The 18,458-nt window shown below is 45.7% G+C and overlaps 1 protein-coding gene across 3 annotated transcripts in view; it reads left to right on the top strand.

The window, feature by feature from the left end:
* Positions 1-18,458, top strand: part of KNL1 (kinetochore scaffold 1) — a 1,870,945-nt gene that overhangs the window by 1,078,404 nt on the left and 774,083 nt on the right. For all 3 annotated transcript variants that reach the window (XM_069637560.1, XM_069637559.1, XM_069637561.1), the window contains one exon: positions 2,714-2,829. In XM_069637560.1, the coding sequence (XP_069493661.1) occupies positions 2,714-2,829 (116 nt within the window). The remainder of the gene's footprint in view (positions 1-2,713; positions 2,830-18,458) is intronic.

Here is an 18,458-nt window from a genome sequence, read left to right as displayed (position 1 = left end):
GACCAGTCAGCCCAGCACAAAGTGTGTGCAATAGAACATGCATCTTTCATCCCTCAATCATTTTAGAGTAATCACCCCCAAAAAGGTGATGCTACCATTTCACAATTTAAATTAATCAGCCCCAAAAAGACTTTACTATTATATGTCCAGGTACTCTCACCACCTTGCAGCTGCTACAATCCAGTTAATACCAGTGCCACTGCCTGGCAAATGCCTTTCCCATGCCTACACAAAAGCAAAACTTGCATTGGCAATGCACATTTAAGAATGCCTTTTATCTGTGTGCCCCCCCCCTAGCACGGGAATAGGATGAAATGGATTAGGAATGCATGCTGTCTGTGCACCTTTTTAATACCGGACAGATTTGTTTTTTCATCTACTAAATGTGTAACGTCCCAACACAGCCCCATCTCTGGATGGGTGATTGTCAGAATGTGTGTTTTGCTCTTAGGTTAGCTGAGCAGCTGCACGTGATTAGTCATCATATTTGCAATATTCTACCTTGCAGAGACAACACATCTAGGCCAGTCAGCCCTGAGCCCAACAACAAGCAATACGTCGACTGCTGGACTTGCAAAGTCACATGATCCACTGAAGTCACATGTTCCACAACTCCACAGCTTGCCAATCACTAAGAAACATATGTACTATGCTGGTTATTTTGGAAAAACCATGCTGAAATGTGTGTGATTTTGACAGCATTACTTCAGAAATGTTCTTGTGGGGGCTGGGGGGAGAACCCCCCGCCCCTGTACCACCCTGGTTAAGTTGAGGCTCCCTCGCTGCGCTCGCTACATAATTACATTTGCTATGTCCCACCACTTCGTAAACCCACTAGCTACCCCCTGTTAGTCCAACAACAGCAGGAAGTGACTGTATGGTTAATGTAGCAAACCGGTATCTCTCCAGTTGCTGCTTAAATACAAATTCTCAATCCATGCCAAGTCTTTGGCCGACCGGTCCAAAGGCTTTTCTTTCTTCTTATATAACCTCATAAAGTATTACATAGCACTACTGGATGAATGTTCAGGTTTTGAAGTGGCAAATCTTCCAAATGAGCATGAGCACTTTGAGCAGTGTAGTTTGCAATATTAACGCTTAAAACGTGGTGCGTACGTTCAGATCATGTAGTTATGTGAAGTCCAAACTTGCAATGAGCTCTAGCCCTGCATCTTTTACAAATCTAGCAAGTGTGACAGGGTCATATTTTTCCATCCCGTTGGTTCTTCAGTTCCATGAGGGATGGTTACTTTTTAAAATCCAAATCCTTTCATGTTTATCCTTGCAGACCAGAGTTTTCTTGTTAACTCTTTGATGGCTGATCCTTTTAAGTTTCTTTGTTCTTGTCTGTTAACCCTGCTCATTTTGAAGGTGGAATGTCTGGTGATTCCTCAGTTAGGTGTGTTTTGGAGCTTGGTGTTTTCCTTTTTGTTTTTCAAAAGAAAAGTTGACAATATATGCAGCTTTTTTCCCATAGGTTCTGAATTCCCCTTCGAAACAGAAAATGTATATAGGTTTTCTGTCCTCCTCCTAATCAGACGGCAGAAGTGAGCTTCTACAGTAAAGGCCCAGAGTGCCTCAAGTTTGTATGTAGCAAGGACCAAAGAAGTGTGCCAACCCTGTCGGCTTTTTATGAAATTTCTTTTTCCCCCCCATGCATTGGAAGTGGATATCAATAACAAAATAATGTCAGCACCCCACTCATTCTGTTCATCACAGCTTGCTTAAAGCTTGAAGATAAAGCAGTCCCAACCTCTGCTTTGCAAAGGGTTGTGCCAATGATGGGTGTTCGTCGGGGAAGGCTGAGCCCTTGATGTACACATTTAAAAGGCCTTAATGTATGGTAATTTTGCCTAGAACAGATAAATGCTTTGGGTTTGCGCTGTTCCATCTGTGGGGTTCTGTTACTGGGATTCATACAATGCTCTGCTGTAATTTGCATGGCGTCATGCGCTCTAGCGGAGTAGAAAAATGGGCTGATTAGGTTATTCGGGAGAGGGGTCCGTACAAGATAGCGTTCTTGTTTGGTTGATGTGTGCTCACAGCAATTATACGGAGCACGTTGAGTCTGTCTAGCATGAAGGCATTTGTGCCTGGGAGAGAGCCTAGTCCTCATGGGATGCTAGAATGCATTGGTCATGGCTGTGCTATGAGGTTATTAGTCACCCGTTTCCCATTTTGTATGGGTGTGAATGCTTTCCTAAAGTAATTAATCTGTGAGGAATGCATCCAATAGAAGAACAGGTTACTTTTTGTAATGGTCTTTCTCATCAATACAGTGTTCCTTCCAATGTATTCTTCATTCATCCGCCCCTCAAGCAGATTGCTAAATCATGCTGTGTAGAGTTTCTGTCATTACACTGCATCTGTGATAGGGAAAATGGGGGCTAAACTGAAGACCTATGGCTCATGCAGCTATCTATATACATCGATATACATGTCCTTTCCAGCGTCGAGGGTGCCACCAAGTTAGTACAGAGCCACGCTATTCACCTTAGTGGCTAAGAAAAAGGTTTCTATGCCAATCTGTACCTGGATGATAAATATAATAAGATGAGAAGTCTGTTTGAGGAATTTGTGTTCCTCAGAATTAATGTTATTACAGTTAAGTAGTGTGTTTGTCTTAAAAGTGCCTAACAGTGTTTTTCTCACAAGTTAAAATGTTTTTGAACCACTGATGCAAAACAGTTAGAAATTCTATTTCTCTCCAAAGAACGAAGGGCATGCTCACCTGACTCCAGAAGAAATAATGCACGACAGATATATTCATCACCCAAAGCTGCAAATCTATGAAGAAGATTGCCAAGCACTCTGCCAAATCATTGATGAGTAAGACTTTTATTGTTATGCTTTCCAGCACAATATTAGTTATTCAATGTATCCATCTGTTAAAAGAAAATATGTATTTGAATATACTACTTTAATCTGACAATGTCTTGGTCCATTATAAAATATTAAACATTATTATTGGAGAAAGCAGAAAGTGTGTTTTAGTACAAATAGCGATGTTGATCTAATTTCTGGGCTATTTACAATTTGACGAAGTCTTTGAGGAAGAAGAAAACAAACTGTGGAGGCAGGGGTAAGTAGTTTTGTTGACAAGTTGAAAACTACGAGACTAAGAAATAGGGAAATATTGTGTGGGCCCAGAGCATGGGGGGCAACTGGGACCAGCCTGGGAAGGAGCATGTGATGTGGGGAACCAGGAAGCGCCAAGGCAGGAGAAGGTTGTGGGGGTAAACAGCCAGGAAAGGCGGGTGTCCGTTGCTAGCCAGAACCAGCATGGGGATGTCACCCGTGAGTGGAGGTGCCATCTTGCCAGGGGTCTACATCCCATCCGAACGGCTCTTGCTGTAATACAGTGTTCTCTATGAAAATCTGTTATTTCTTTTGACTAGGTCTGCTAGTTAAAATATCTAAATTCCAATAGTAAAATAAAACCAATTTCATATAGTGCATTTCTATGCCCGTGAGAATAAACACAGTTCACCAAATCCACTTTAAAATGTACTTCATGCTTCTGTGTGTTCTGCCCTTTATTCCCAGCAATTGTCCTGCTGGGGTATTTGGAACAGTAATCAATTCAAAACGCAACTATGCCAATGCAATCTTCACTGGCCTGTGTGACAAATGTCCTGATGTTGTCCCTTTTCCCCTAGGGGAGCCCCTTCTCATGTGGACAGGGTGGTGCGGTCACAGTCCAAGAGTCCCCCTGGGGCCGGTGAAATGGGGGAGGATCACATGGGGAGGGATCCCATCAAACCATAAGCCTCTTAAATTAGTTCCCCAATCCTCTATGTATGCATGTAAAACCAAGGGTGCGTTTCCCAGGAAACACTGAGACGAAGATGAGTACTCTTTTCCCATGGATATTTAGTACTGGGATGAGGAACAGGGCCCGGATAATGTAGATCACGTCCGCCGAGAACCACAGTGCGCAGGCTAGTTGTTCTGAGCAGCTGAACAATGCGGGGAATTTTAAAACACCCGACAAGCCGGGAAGATGGAGACTCATTTTACCCAAGGTCGGTTGGGAAACCTTAGGGACACCGGAGAGCAGGCAAGATTGTGGCAGTGTTGACAAGTAGGCTCCGAGACCATAGGTACGCTGCACGTAAGTAAGGAGCAAGATATGCTCAACTGGGAGAGCCGCTGCAGTGAGAATACCGGGGAGCCTACGTGACGCTGGCCAGAAGACAAAGCTTACCACTGGGCAACACCCAGACAGACGAGAACGCTGAAGCAGCCAGGGGAGAGACCAGTGAGCCCACACATGGAGATTGGGCACTGGGGCACTTTGTGGCATACACCACACATCAATTGAAAGTAATGTGAAAGCCTGGGAGAACCCGAGCAGGGGAGCTGGGGAAACCTATCAAGCATGTGAAGGTATGAATGAAAGGCGGACAAAGGACATATACTATACCGGAAAAGAATATTAACATATGAGAGTGTTCCAAAATTGTCAAATTCCTGTCAGGAGAGTATACCGGGCACCTTGCATGTGAGTCCGAAACCTGCACCCAAAATACAAGTAGTCAAGCCTTAACAGAGTCCTGGCAGGTGAGTACACCAGGCCCCTTTTGTTTGAGACCGGAGAATCCCCTCCCCCTACCCCCTGAACTGTGTTGAATACAAACAAGGAAAGAAAGCAAGGTTTGTGAAGGATTGAAAAGACCAAGCAGGGAAGGAGCAACTTCTTGGGCTCTTTTGTTCTGCATTTGGAGAGAGAGAAACCCATTCTACCGAGAGAGGAGGATAATCTCTCCACAAGGCAAACCATTTCCAATTATTTAAAAGTAGTTTAAAGACCAAGAGGACGGAAATACTTTCTTGTTTTTTTGTGTTAAACTTATAAACCACTGTGCTGAATGCAAGCAAGAGCAGAAAGTAAAGAAACCATGCAAATGTGTAAAACCATGGAGACAAGATACAAGTCTCTGGAAAGGAAGACATTGTAAGGCGAAGAAAGGCAGTCTCTGGATACAAAATCCTTACCATATATTTGAAAGTGGTGCAAAGGTTGAGAGGAGGCAAACACCCCCTTTGGCTATTATGAGACTGAACTGTGAAAGAACTAAGCAATTTATGGGAAGGGAATCCCCTTCCAATGATGCTGAAACTTTTGGTTGTTTATTTCTTTGGCACCCTTTTGGAACTTTAACTTGTGAACTACAGCTGCAAGTGGCAGCTAGAGAACATTAAGCCCTTTTGCACTTCATGATGGGTATAGCATGTGAGTGTCAGCGTGCGGTTTTGGACATAGGAAGGAAGACTTTTTACTTTGGACATCTTGACAAAGACCATAGTTAGTTTTGTTGAGGCAGGGAAACCCCTCTTGAGAGTTGGGGAAAGACCGGCTTTTCTCCAATTTCTTTGAATAAACCTTTATAACAGCACTATGTCTCTGTGGCCGAGTCCTACTCATGATACCTCACACCTGCCAGTTGACCAACTTCGTCACTTGCAGACTGCAAAATGCAGCCATCTGCCTAATCTTCAAGCTTCCAAAATCCACCCGCTTCTCAGGGTTTTGTCGCTCTTTTCTTTGGGTGTTTGTATGTCAAAGGATAGCCTTCATTGATTGGCCCCTCAGTATTTTATTGATAAATCCAGTGTTTATGCACCAAACAGGTCTGCACAATCCCAGAATACATTTCTGTTGGTTATCTTGCCTTATAAATGCAAATCAATAGGCGACCACATATTCAGACTTTCGGCCCCCACCTTTGAAAGCCCCTGCCGCTTAATATTTGCTCCCTACAAGCATTGGGTCTTTTTTGTAAAAGTGTTTAAAGCATTTGTGTAGCTAAAGTTTCTGTGAAGCTTTCCTTTAAACTATTACTAGGTTTTCAACTGCGCATAGATACAGTTTGTTCTGCACAGTGTGCAATATAATCCCTCAAACTAATCCGTACACTCCGCAAAAAATGTACGCTCAAGGATCCAGGAAACACTGCAGAGAAGAGAAAACACTGAAATCAGGCATTATCAGGGACAACTTAACCAATCATAAAAGTATCAGCACAATGTTGCAACCTTCATCAACAGACCTTCAGGGATATCTGCAGACCGGTGTAACCAGCTTAACTGGAGGTGATAAATGTGGAGGATACTGACGAGAACCACTTCATCACAGGGTCCATGCCTTGAGCTTTAGTGATTGGCTGTTCATTTCTTTACTATCCATGTACTGTTAATTCCTACATCTAGGTTGGTGGAGGAGGCTTAAAACCAGACCTCAATTCTTTGACAACAGGATGGTTCATTTGCATCAGCTGCACAGCCATTGAAACTTGGGAGACCCGGACATCCAGATGTAAAACTCACCAAGAGTGACTGCCTCTGGTGACAAGGGAGAGACATAGAAAAAGGCACAGTCGGACAAAAGCACCAGCAACCACTTGGGGACCAGCAGACCAACGTTGCATCCACCCAACCTACGCTGGTTCCAAACAGGAGGGTGAGCACTGGCAAGAAAAGATGATGCATTACAGCTCCTGCCTGCTAACATGAAGCAATGCTCACCATTCCCAAGAATTTTTCTGCGAACTGGAGACCAGGGAGAGTAGAGGCCGGGAAAAGCACAGGCACCTCTGTGATACTGCGGAGTCCAACAAGCTGTAGGGAAATTTCAGTGAAAGGATTGTGGGATCAGCAAGGAGGCTTGAAAAAGGCAAGAAAAGGAGAGAATGGGAAAGGGGCATGGATAGCACCAGAATGGGGAGAAAGCTGTGGGAGCAGGAGAGCCTGCAGAGGCGAGGACGGCCAGGATTCTGGAGCAGGAAGGTGGAACGACTAGGAAAGGCACCCGACTATGGAAGCAATAGCTTAACGGATTACAGGAGCAAGATTTAGATCTCAGGAAAAGGTCCAGTTGTGAGTACCCCGAATCACAGACGTCGGGAATCTGCGAAAGTCCGTAGGAAATGGGCACCCCCTTGACTTCATAGACCCTTGCCCAACATAGAGAGAGAGAAGGATAACTTCAGTGTTAAGGGCACCAAACCTATCCAGAATAAGAAGGGCACTATAAACCCTAGCTTCGAATGAGTGCTAGGCAATCATTGTAATAGGAATGACACTATATCTCTTATAGAGAAAGTAACCAAGCCTGAGTAGGGTCATGGGAGATTCCATTAGTGAGTAGGCAAAGGGCATCCCAAGTCTCGTAGTGAACTAGGACACTAGCCCAGGAAGCATGTGTCATATACTGTCTTCCTTAAGTGGCTTACAAATATCAATAAGGACACAATATCCCTATGAAGATGATTGGGAAGTGAAGTGGCTCAGCGTTACACCATTGAGAGTGTTGTGTTTAAAGAACAGGAGTTAAGCCAAGTATCCCCATCATAGAGCAATATTTTGAATGGATTCCTTTTCCCCACGGATTCCTCATCGATGATATCTTTTCCCTCAGTGCAACTGTTTTTCAAAACCGTTTCTGCCGCCAGGGGGTCAGTGTGGCTTTGCATCGGCTCTGTCTGACGCCTCTATGCGGCCTGCGTCGGACATGACAACAGGGCCAATATATATCGAGGCACAATGCCTGTGACCTCAGTTCCTTTTTTTCACTCACTCGTAACTTTCAGGAACACACTAGTCGAGCTTAAGAATTTCTACACCGCCATGCCCAACCCTGTGAAGGCCTTGGGTTTCAAGCCATGCGTGGATTACGGCTGGCAGATGTATGTATCTGATCTGCATCAGATCTGCCTGTATTGCCTGGGCAAGGAGCACGACACCCTAGACTTTGGGTCGTGCCAGTCCATACACCCAAAGGCCTTACCAGAGCTGACGGCGAAGATCTTAACATATGTCCACAAGGCGAGGGGTGAAGTCAGACTGGCTCAGTCATGGTCCCAAAGCGCGGATCGACGTTCCGAAGAGAACTTGCCCCGTGCAAGTTAAAGGGCAAGAAGAAGCTGCACTGCAGGATATCCCGCTACTTGACCGGATCCTCGCACCAGCATTCTTTGTCCTCTTTTAAAAAGAAGAGCCACCACTCTGGGGACTTCAGAGTAAAAGCGGCTCAGGCACTTTTTCCAACCAAATCCTCCTTCCTGGAAGAATGGAAATAATTTCCCCGTAAAATGCTAGACCTCTTGCCCAAGGTGACGGCAGCTTTGGCCTTGCTGCTGTTGGCTGTGGCACCGGCGCCGATGGGTCCCACTCTGTCCTCCTGAGACCAGCAAGGTACCCGCTGGGAATCACTTGTGTTTGCCTACTGGCTCGGGCCTAGACCCTAAGAGAAACGGTTTCCCAGCGCCATCCGACTCTGCTTTCAGTCAAGGAGGTCTCGTCCTCGGCGCTGGTTCAGACTGTCCTCAACAGCAACGAGGCCCCTCAGGAATGTTCTCCTCTTCTTCTGAAACCCTTCACGTATGAGATGTACAGTATGTAAGACCAATGGGTGACTGGGTGCCCTTTGGGTTAGAACCTAAGATCCTGAGTGAAGAGAGGGACATCCAGTGGAGTTCTAAGGAGGTGAAGACATACAAGAACTGGCCTCCGACTTCCAAGAGTCCAGTGGTCTGGACACTTCCCCTGAACTGGACATTCTTCCTTCTCCCACTCCTGGTAAGCCTCCGGCGTCTTTTCAGAAACAGATGGCTAAGGTGGCAGAGACCCTGGGCATATCTTCTCGGTCCAAACCCAGAATTCAATTTGAACGGACGGACATCCTCCAAGAGGGCCTTAAAAGGGAGACTCTGCTACCGTTCAATGTAGAAGTTGAGACCCTGGTGCTATAGGTGTGGGAGAGGCCAGGCTCTACATCTGCAGTTGACGGTGAGTTGGTTAGGAAACATCGTCCTTCTCCCTCAGATAGAATCTTTTTAATTGCCTCCTGTGTGCTTAGTGGTACACACTGCGACTACAAACTTGACATAATCCATCTTTCCTTCTCTTCACCCTGATCAGGAGAGGAAAATAATGGATGCCTGGAGGAAGAACTTTTTTTGTATCGGGCTCCCTCGGCCTTCGTGCGGTTAACGCCTCTTGCGCCATGGCGAAGTTCCTGTTTCGTCTCGGGTTTGCTGTGGCCAATGCGCCTGAGCACATCTTGGAGGCGCAGATGCAGGTGGACTTTCTGTCAATGGTTGAAGATGGCAGGGAGGCCCCTCAGCAGACCTACTTAAGGCTGTTCTACATGTTTTACCATGTTAGACCAAATACATCTAGATGTTTGGTTATGGGAACCATACTCTAAGTCACCACCAGTACTAACTTCTCACTGTGTAAAACGCATACTGCAATTTTGTGATATGAATGTTTGATAGGACAAAATGTGTGGGAACCAAAAAGTGTTTGGTCTCACATGGTAAAACTTCTATAACAGCCTTAAGTAGGTTTTTATGAAACAATCCAGAAAAATAAAGATGTTAATTGTATAAATGTTACATTGGTGATCTTTCCTGCATGTACAGATCAAATTAGATGATCTGTTCTGTGTTGTGAAAAACTACCGGCAAGTGCCGAAAAGGTGGGGTAGCCTGAGTCCCTTGTCACTTTACCGAGTTCAACACCCTCATGACATAGGCCCCCCAGATAAAAAAAAGAGGGTCCCAATACACCCCACAGACATAAAAACAACTTGTTGTGCTCCTTTCAGCTCAGAGACCCGCGCATGCAGATGGTGGACATTTTTGGCTTGTTTCCGGGGGAGGGATCTGGACCAATTATCCTGTCTGTTATCCCGTTTTGGATTTTATTGTTGTCTTTTATTCTGTATTGTTTTTATTTTTACTGTGCATTTAGTTAAGTTAACTTTAAGCACATTTTTTAATGCATAAAATACAATGAAAACAATACTTACAAAGCAGATAAAAACAAGAAAATAAAACAATTAATGAGCACTTGATAATTTGAAATTATACTCAGCAGATAGGCAGGTATGAACAAATTATTGCTTTTTCAATCAGCCGCTTTCCAGATATGGTGAGTTGCAGAGACCAAGACCATAGATCTCGCCCCATTAATGTTTGACTAGAATTTATCTGTTTCAATAGATTTAATATTTGTGACCAAGTGTGAATAGTCTCTCAAATATAGAGATTTTAGTTTTGAACAAGACGTCAGAACGTGACGCTGGGTGTCTATTGTGTTTCTACATAAGCGGCAAATCTGCCCCTCAGATGGAATTTCTGACCATGCACCAATATATATAATTCCCTTTATATAATTGGTGGGAAGTAAATTTAGTCTAAGACACCGAGTGAATTGTTTCAATTTGGTTGAGCTATATCTCATCAGATAACAGGGAGTATTTGATAAACATTGGTGTCTGAATTCCCTATATATAACGGTCACTTTTAGCGTATCAACCTTATAGCTCTTGTCGTGGCCCTTTGCCTTTTCCTTTATTAGGGTTTCAAAATTAGGTTTATCCATTAGCGTAGCCATTTCAAAGGCGTCTTGGCGAAGATCAATCAGGTAATTGCTGTCTTTAGCACAAGCAGGCCTTCAGATTGGCACTGTTAATGGGTACCATGTCGGTTTTCAAGAATTTCCTAGAACAGGGCTGGTTCATCACAATCCCCACTGTGTTGCAGTTCTTCCGGGGTTTCTGTAACAAGTTTCCACCATGTCAGTTTCTAGTTCCGGTGTGGGATTTAAATTGGTTCTTACAATTCCTTATGGGAGCTGTGATTGAGCCACTTTCTTCCTGTTCTATTAGATTGCTCACCCTTAAGGAGATTTTACTGGTTGGCATAACTTCCACAAGACGGACGAGTGAGCACCAGGTATTGTGTTAAACCTCCCGATGTTGGTTATTGCCAAAAAGAGACCCTCTTTTATTAATGCTTGAATTCCAGTCCAGGATGAGTGTTTTGGTAGTACGGTCCTCCAAAGTTTTTGGGTGAAGCTGGTGCCTTTGCTCTCCTCACTACTCCAGATATACGTACTGCTTTTGGAGTCTATCATAGATGAGGAATTCATTAGAAGAAATCACTTGGTTCCTGGTAATCCATCTTTCTGATGGATGTTCCTCAGACAGATTCCTCATTGCCCTCCCTACCTGTCCCTTTTAACGGACAGCCAGTACATCAATGGTTCTGCAATCCTTCAGCATCAGTGTGCTAGTGAAAAAGGATGGAACTTGGGTCACTGGGCGCTCGCCTCAATATATAATGGCCCTGACGTCCAGTCCCACGCGGGTGTGTGAAGGTGTCAAACGGAGCTGCGTCCCCCTGGAGGCAAAATGTTTCTAAAGGACAAATGTGCTGGGGATAGGATGTCCTAAATGATGAATACTTGGGAGGAACATCCACCAGAAAGAACATTACCAAGAGGTAAGTAATTTGATCTTCCCTTTCCTTCACCAGTGTACACCCCTTGACACTGCTGATCCCCCAACTTTCCAAAGTCTCTTCACTCATCCACTCACACCTGAGAAACGCACAAAGGGCCTTTGATTCTCTGTGGGACTAAACCATTCTTCTTTGAGGACATGACTTCCACAATCACTCATTGATGGGCTTCAGGTCGCTTTCGCCTTTCTCTCCTCACCTCCTCCCACAGATGATCTTAAACCAGAGTCCTCAACTGAACAATAGCGGTTTAATAGCGATGTTAGAAAACAGCACTAAACTAAAACAGTAATTTACAACTCATATTATTTTGGATGAAGTCCAATGCACCAATAATATCACTAGAAACCATGGGCGTGGCTCTTGCTGCCATTCACTTAACTTCAGTGGGCTTTCCTGTGAAATCTAGTCATTCATGCTTTTGACCATTGACTCGACTTCGAGTCAGTTGCCCCCTAATACCTCCACTTCAAAGTACTCTTCGTTCTAGAACTACTGCAAAATTCTTCTCAACTTCTAGATGCTCTGCATCAAAGCGATTCTCCAAAAATATTGATAAGTATTTGATCACTGTCTGTTGTGGCTCCTTTGCCCCATTATCTCCCACTTCCATCAGGTGCTCCAATACTTCAACAGCCATAGTGAAACGCACTTACAGAGGAAATGGCCAGGCTAAGGCAATGTATAGACAAGAATTATACTATGTACTCAGTCCCATGGATTTCTCATCTCTGATATCTATCTTCCACTGCATCTGCTCCTCAGAAATCGTTTCTGCCACTAGTAGGCGAAGCGCAGCTCTGTCTGCTCCTCCTGATGCCTCTATGCCCTGCGACTGACATGCCATCAGGGCCAGTTTATAGAGTGGTGTCGCGCCCCTAGACCGCAGTTCCTTTTTTTTCCACGCACTCTGCTCTCTTTCGGGAACACCGCTTTTTGAATCTTCTCTTCTCATTAAGGTTTTCTTTCGACAACATGCCGAATCCAACAGGATTCAAGCCCTGCGTCAACTGCGGGAGACAGATGTCCATTCATACCTGCAACATATTTGTCTTTACTGTCTATGACGTGAAGGCCACAACATGCAGGACTGCATCGGGTCAATCTATACACCTGAAGGCAGTACGTGAGGTAAAGCTGTTCACCAAGATCTCCAGGCAGTTCTTCAAAGCACCACCCTTCTTCAGGAGGCCCTGGAGGAACTGGCTGAGCAGGTTCTTTCCTGACCCAATCCTCTATGCCAAAGGACTAGGAGGCATTCAGGCACAAGATGCTTGACATCAGACCCAACGGCCTCTGCGCCTGCGGGTCCGGCACCGACTGTTTCGTCAAGCTAACGGATTCCACCATGCTCGGTTGAGCCGGCAGGGACTCTGTGAGTAGATGGGACAAGCTCCCCTCAAAGGGCCACGCTGTTCTGTCTTCAGACATCCGTCTTCTTTCCTCTGTCCCCCCTGGACACGCCCACGCTCACCCATCACACAGTGACGCTCGAGTCGAGATGTAAGCTGTTCTGGGGAGGAGACAAAATCCATGTCCCATTTGGACGACACTTATGATGATGATGAAGGGCATCTTGTTCCCTTCGAACAACCAATCATTCCAAAGGAAGTCAGAATTTCCAGAAGAGTTTTAATGAGAACAGTGGGACCTATGGATCTTAAGGCCAACTTGCAAGAGGAAAGTGGCTTTGACACCTCCACGGAGATCGACATTCTCCCTGCTGCTACCACGGAAAAGCAACAAGCCACTTTTCAGTGTGTGATTTATTTGTATTTTATTGGATATTTATAAGGCGCCTGTACAACAAATGGTGTTTCAAGGCGCCACAAGATAAAAAAGGGGTGAACAAGGGAGAAAGAAAACCATAACAGTCCTAATGGGCCTTTTGACTTTCGGATTGTGCAAGTGCAGTAACAAGGAGTGCGGGTGGGGTGGGGGGTGCAGTTCCTGTCTGTGCGAATGTGAAGTTCTAGGGTGAGAAGGGAAGTGCAGGGTAGAGAGCAGAGAGTGCAAGTGAAAGGGGAGGGTGGAGGAGGGGGGAAGAGGGTAACTGGCTAGGCGAGTGCTAAGGGGAGGCTAGGAGGGTAAGTGCCAAGCAATTGCATGGGATGGGGGTCCACATGCTAAGTGCGAGGAGGGGGTGGCAGATGTGGTCGACATCTTGTGGTCGTATGCCCCTTCTTGCCCCTGAAGATTCAGTATGAGCTATCTGACTTCCTGGACGAGAGCCCAAAGAAAGGCTCTTTTGCCTTTTCGATCAGGCAGCAGAGCAGCTAGTTCTTAATCTCTGGGCCAAGCCGGCATCCGTTCTCACTGTTGACCGAGATCTGGCAAAGAAGCACAACCCAGCACCTTCAGACCGTGTGTTCCTCTCCGCCCATGCATCACTGGAAAGTTTGGTGGTCTTGGCCACTACGGAGAACCTTAAGACCACGTCTTTTCCATCCTTGCCCTCTGACTGGGAGAGCAAGAGGTAAGGTGCATGGGGAAGGAAGATTATTGGCTCTTCGTGCCTGGGTCTCTGTTGTGTGAACGCCTCCTGTGCCCTGGCCAAATTCTCCTTTGGACTCTGGTCTATCGTGAGGGAGGCTGCAGAGGATATTCCTGAAGGGGATATGAGCAATGGATTTAATACTCTGATTGGGGGTGGCAAGGAAGCCTCCCAACAGATCCTTCAGTCAGATCTGGATACCACAGGCTGGGTGTCGAGAACAGTTGCTACCAGCAGAGTCTTGTGTAGGTTCTCTTGGCTCAGGACATTGTCCTTTGCCCCGGTCGTTCAAGAGAAGCTCCTGAACATGCCATTTGAGTGCATGATTCCCTTTGGCACCAAGGCTGACGGATCCTTGCAAACGTTTCAGGCCGCTGAGTCTAGTAGTACAGCAATAGCGGCCAGGAAGCCCTGCAGGTAGTGGGTTTCGCCCCTTCACCAACTATGCCTAAAGGGGCACAGGTTACGCCCCCTGCGGCATGCAAGGACAGTGTCGCCCCAACAGGAGCGCAGGGGCATGCCTAGAGGTGCCTCCACTGTGTCCTCTACAGCCCCTGGCGGGAATTGGAGCAGCCATGTTGTGATGTCAGGATGTGATTATTGCAACCCACCCACTACACTGTGTTGCTGTCCCACCAACCAGCAGTGATAGGCAGATGACCAATTCTTTTTCTGGGTAACTCTCAGGCTCCTTGCTGTGATCATGACACTAGAAGACCTATAAGTGAAATCTGACGAGTGCAAAGTGATTTCATAAAGAGAAGAGGGGATGACGCTCTGAAACAATGTAAGACACATATTCGGCTCCGGACTCATAGCGAGTCGATCTCTTCCCTGTTTTATGTAGTCCTGTGATTTCCTCAGTCTTCGTGTTTTTGTCACGCCCTGATGCTTGCAAGCTGCGGCGCGCTATAAATGAATAAATAAATAGGAATACTCAAAAAATCAAGATGTAACTGAAAAAGCAAGGCAACCATATATTTCGAATGAGAAGAAACCATATATACAAAGAAGATAAGTTATCTGAGATGTAGTAAATGCATATATGCAGAAATGCAAGGGAGATGAGCCACATAGAAGCTTGCAGCAGTAGAAAATATAACGGGTAAAGCAGCCATGTTGAAAAGAGGAGTCGGCTCTGAATAATAGTAAGCAAAAAGCTTGAAGGACCAGGGCTGCAGAGCTAACAGGTTTTGGAAGATTAATATGTGCACGAACAAAGAATAGCTGGTTGTCCAAGGATCAAGGATATCACAGAAAGAAGCAATTTCAAGGTACAAAGTGAGTCAATGAGGATAAGCAGCATACACAGGGCATATTTTTCTTAGATTAAGTAAATGAGTGGAAAATTTGCGAATGGCAAGTATTCTACAATTAAAGATTCAGAAAGCATATGCAAGACGGATCAACCAAATCTACAGAGGCCGAAGAGGGTAATGAAACGCAGTCTAATTGAATCCAATAGTACTAAAGAGAAAGACGAAATTGACAATCATGGCCTCCTCACACATGTTGCAGGACCAGGAAAACAAGGCCTACTCATAAGCTCCAGACGAAGATAACGATGTACCTTAACTCCCTTTAAAGTTCCAGAGAAGAGAACATACAGCAAGGTCAACTACAAAGAACCAGCCTTGGCTGAAGACTTGACTGATGAGAGATGGTAGGCTAATTGGCCAAGTGGACAGTTGTCTGATGTTCTGTACACCTGGGTTTCATTTTGCTTACATGCTTCTAATGAGCCGAATGTCGAGGTAAATCTAAATTGCCAACCAATCATTAGGGCCTATACAATGGTGAACATACATTGTTGCAGAGCCCAATCAGCTGCTGTTATTCTGCTATAATCTGTATTGTACGTAATGAGAGAGAAGTTCAAGGCATGCCTACCAGATGAGGGGTTAAAAGACTGGAGGGGGGTATCTGTACTCCTGCTCTCTATATGGCAGAGTCGAAGCACAGAGCACCCTAGCCAAGATTCTCTAATTGGAAAAACGTGGTGAGCAATCAAGGTTTAGCTCTGGGGAAGTGATGCATGCTGGTTCTTGAGTACAGTGTAGTCCCCAAACACCCACAAAGGAATGTCCACACACTATGTTGGTTATAACACCGTCTTTATATAAATAAGGTACAAGTTATATACACAATCACAATAACACACTTTGTACTCTGGCAATACTATAATGGCAAATATATACAGGTCTCCGTGGCACCACTCTTAACTATCGATTCCTTTAAAATGCGTCCACGGCTAACCGCCCACCTCACATACGAATCAGATGTAAGATTAATCAACGATAGACCACAGAAAGAAAGCAAGTTAAATCCGTAATGGCAGAATACTGGGTCGCTACCACCCAACACAGTTCTATGCGAGTATCCCCCCACCTGGGCAACCTGTAAATAAAGCGTATTGACAAGCCTAGTCCAGTTATGCTCAATATAGTCTCGATTCCGTCTAAAGGCTCCCTGACCCCAATGTACTTGGTTTCGTAGGGATCTTCTATGAGTCATCGACGGGCCCTTCTTGAGTGAACTCCCTTTAAGGCAGGAGCCACAGGTCGTTGAGATTCCAAGGGAAGAAAAGGTGAACACAGTCGTTCAGGCAGCAGCTTCTATCCTTGTGGTACTTGTTGACGATTGGTCAAAAACGTTCTGCAAGATGAGGCGTGCGGTGCACCTCGGCGACGATAGTCCGTTGCCGCAAAGAGTTAATAAAGAACTTTGCTCCAGCAAGGGCGTCTGGTCTTCGGCGTCTGGCGTTGACGATCGTGATGTGACCACGGCTGGTTGTCGGATCTCCGTCGGCATCTTTGAGCACTTAGTCGTCGATGACCTTCACTTTCTCCAGCCGGACAAAGTGGTCGATGATGATGAACATGGGAGTCCTTGGATCATATGTCTTAGGCAAAGGTGGAGCGTAGCAGCTCCGGTCGCTGAGTAGCACGACGTCAAGTAGTCCCCGCTTCTGGGCAACACTCTTCGACGGGCTCCAGCAGTTATAGAAAACCTGCGAACCCTGGTCAACAACGATGGACGGATGTCCGGGTGCTTCACAACGGATTCCGCGGCGGTCCCCTTCTCCGGTCGGCAGCCTTTCATAGGTCTGACTGCCAGGGAGCTTTGGCAATGATCAGCTGGTGCACAATGGTCCCTCGTAGCTTGGGAAGAGGTCTCCTAGCCAGGTCCTCTCTTGGATCAGTTCTTGAAGAGACAGCAGCTTTCAGATTATGTTGAAGTGAACATCGGTTCACCTTCTTCCGGCTCTGTATCGAGAGTAAGCATCAAGTATCGACTTCAGCTTCTGAACAATTTCTATCAGTGAGAGGTCCCCAGATATACTGTTTGGTCTCTCATTCACTCTGCTGAGTCACACTCGGGCAACCAATCACTCAGAAGGGCGTTCATGCAGGCAGCCGATCAGGCTCACAGTGCATTCAGGCCATTCTCCTCCTTCCAGTCACCCACAACAAGGAAGGTGTATTAATACCAGTTTCGGGCAGGGCTGTCTCAGTCTTTGAGTCACATACCAGAAACCAGACACCCATAACAAGAAGTGTATATTGGTCATACACTCCATTCACCCAGGTCCCACCCCAAGGGCGTACCCACAACATAAAGTCACTGGGAAGGCTCCAGCCAGTCTGGCCTGGACTTCCCCACAATACCATATGTGGAACTTCCACCCAACAGCTAGTCAGAGGGAAGGGACCAAGTCCAGGCTTCCCAGGACTTTGGGAAAACAAGGTAACAGGCAATAGAAAGCAAGAGGTCACAGGGGCCATCTTGTTCCCTATAGGAAATCAACTGATTCCAATGGCAGGGCCTGGGTATCCCAAAATGGAGGATACTCAGAGCACCTGTCAAATTCAGCATGGAGCTGCCACCATCCCATACCCTGCTCTGTGGGCCACACACAGCTGCCCAAAAACGTACACTAGGTGTACCGGGTTGTACCCCCACCCATGGGTGCCATAAGGGTATCTCAAGGGTCTGCACACCAAACCAAAGAGAGAAAGAGCTGCACTGCCAGGAGTCCCACATGAACTCCTGGGCAGAAAACAATACAGAACACACATTAAAAAAGACTACAGAGCAAGGACATGGAGGCCCTGTCCCCCCAATGCATTTCCAGCATCACAAGGTGCAGCCAGTCATGTTACAAACAATTACATAAGGTCTAAGTAGATATTTTTCACTTACTAATCTCTCCATCCGATAGGTTTTATTATTTGCCACGTAGGATATAACTGACATGAGAGGTAAGTGGGCGAACCCTCTTTTTTGTAAGGGGGCTTGACTCGAGAGGGTAATCGGTACAATGGAGAAAGAGGTGAGTCGAAGCTACCCTGACCGATGGCGTGACATAGGGTCACCAAGGGTTGCAGTGGAGCTAAGAACAGTATTAGCTCTCGAGGACAAAAAAAACCCTTGGAAAGGTGAAACTGACAAAAAACAGGGTTTTTTAAAGCTCGATGTCTTATTATCATTATTACTGTTTAAAACAACATTAAAAAACGGTGTTTTTGCACTCTGTATACTAACCCACAAAAATGGATACTCTAATATGCTCATTATGCATACATTCAGCGCCACGGCGCAGCTTGTAAAAAAACTGTTTTCTTTTTTCCTGTGTTAGAGTAAAATAAAAA

The sequence above is a fragment of the Ambystoma mexicanum genome, chromosome 14 (genome assembly GCF_040938575.1).
Source record: "Ambystoma mexicanum isolate Mex_15411 chromosome 14, UKY_AmexF1_1, whole genome shotgun sequence".
NCBI classification, from domain to species: domain Eukaryota; kingdom Metazoa; phylum Chordata; class Amphibia; order Caudata; family Ambystomatidae; genus Ambystoma; species Ambystoma mexicanum.
The sequence above is the reverse complement of the archived record's forward strand: the minus strand, read 5'-3'. Positions and strand labels throughout refer to the sequence as shown.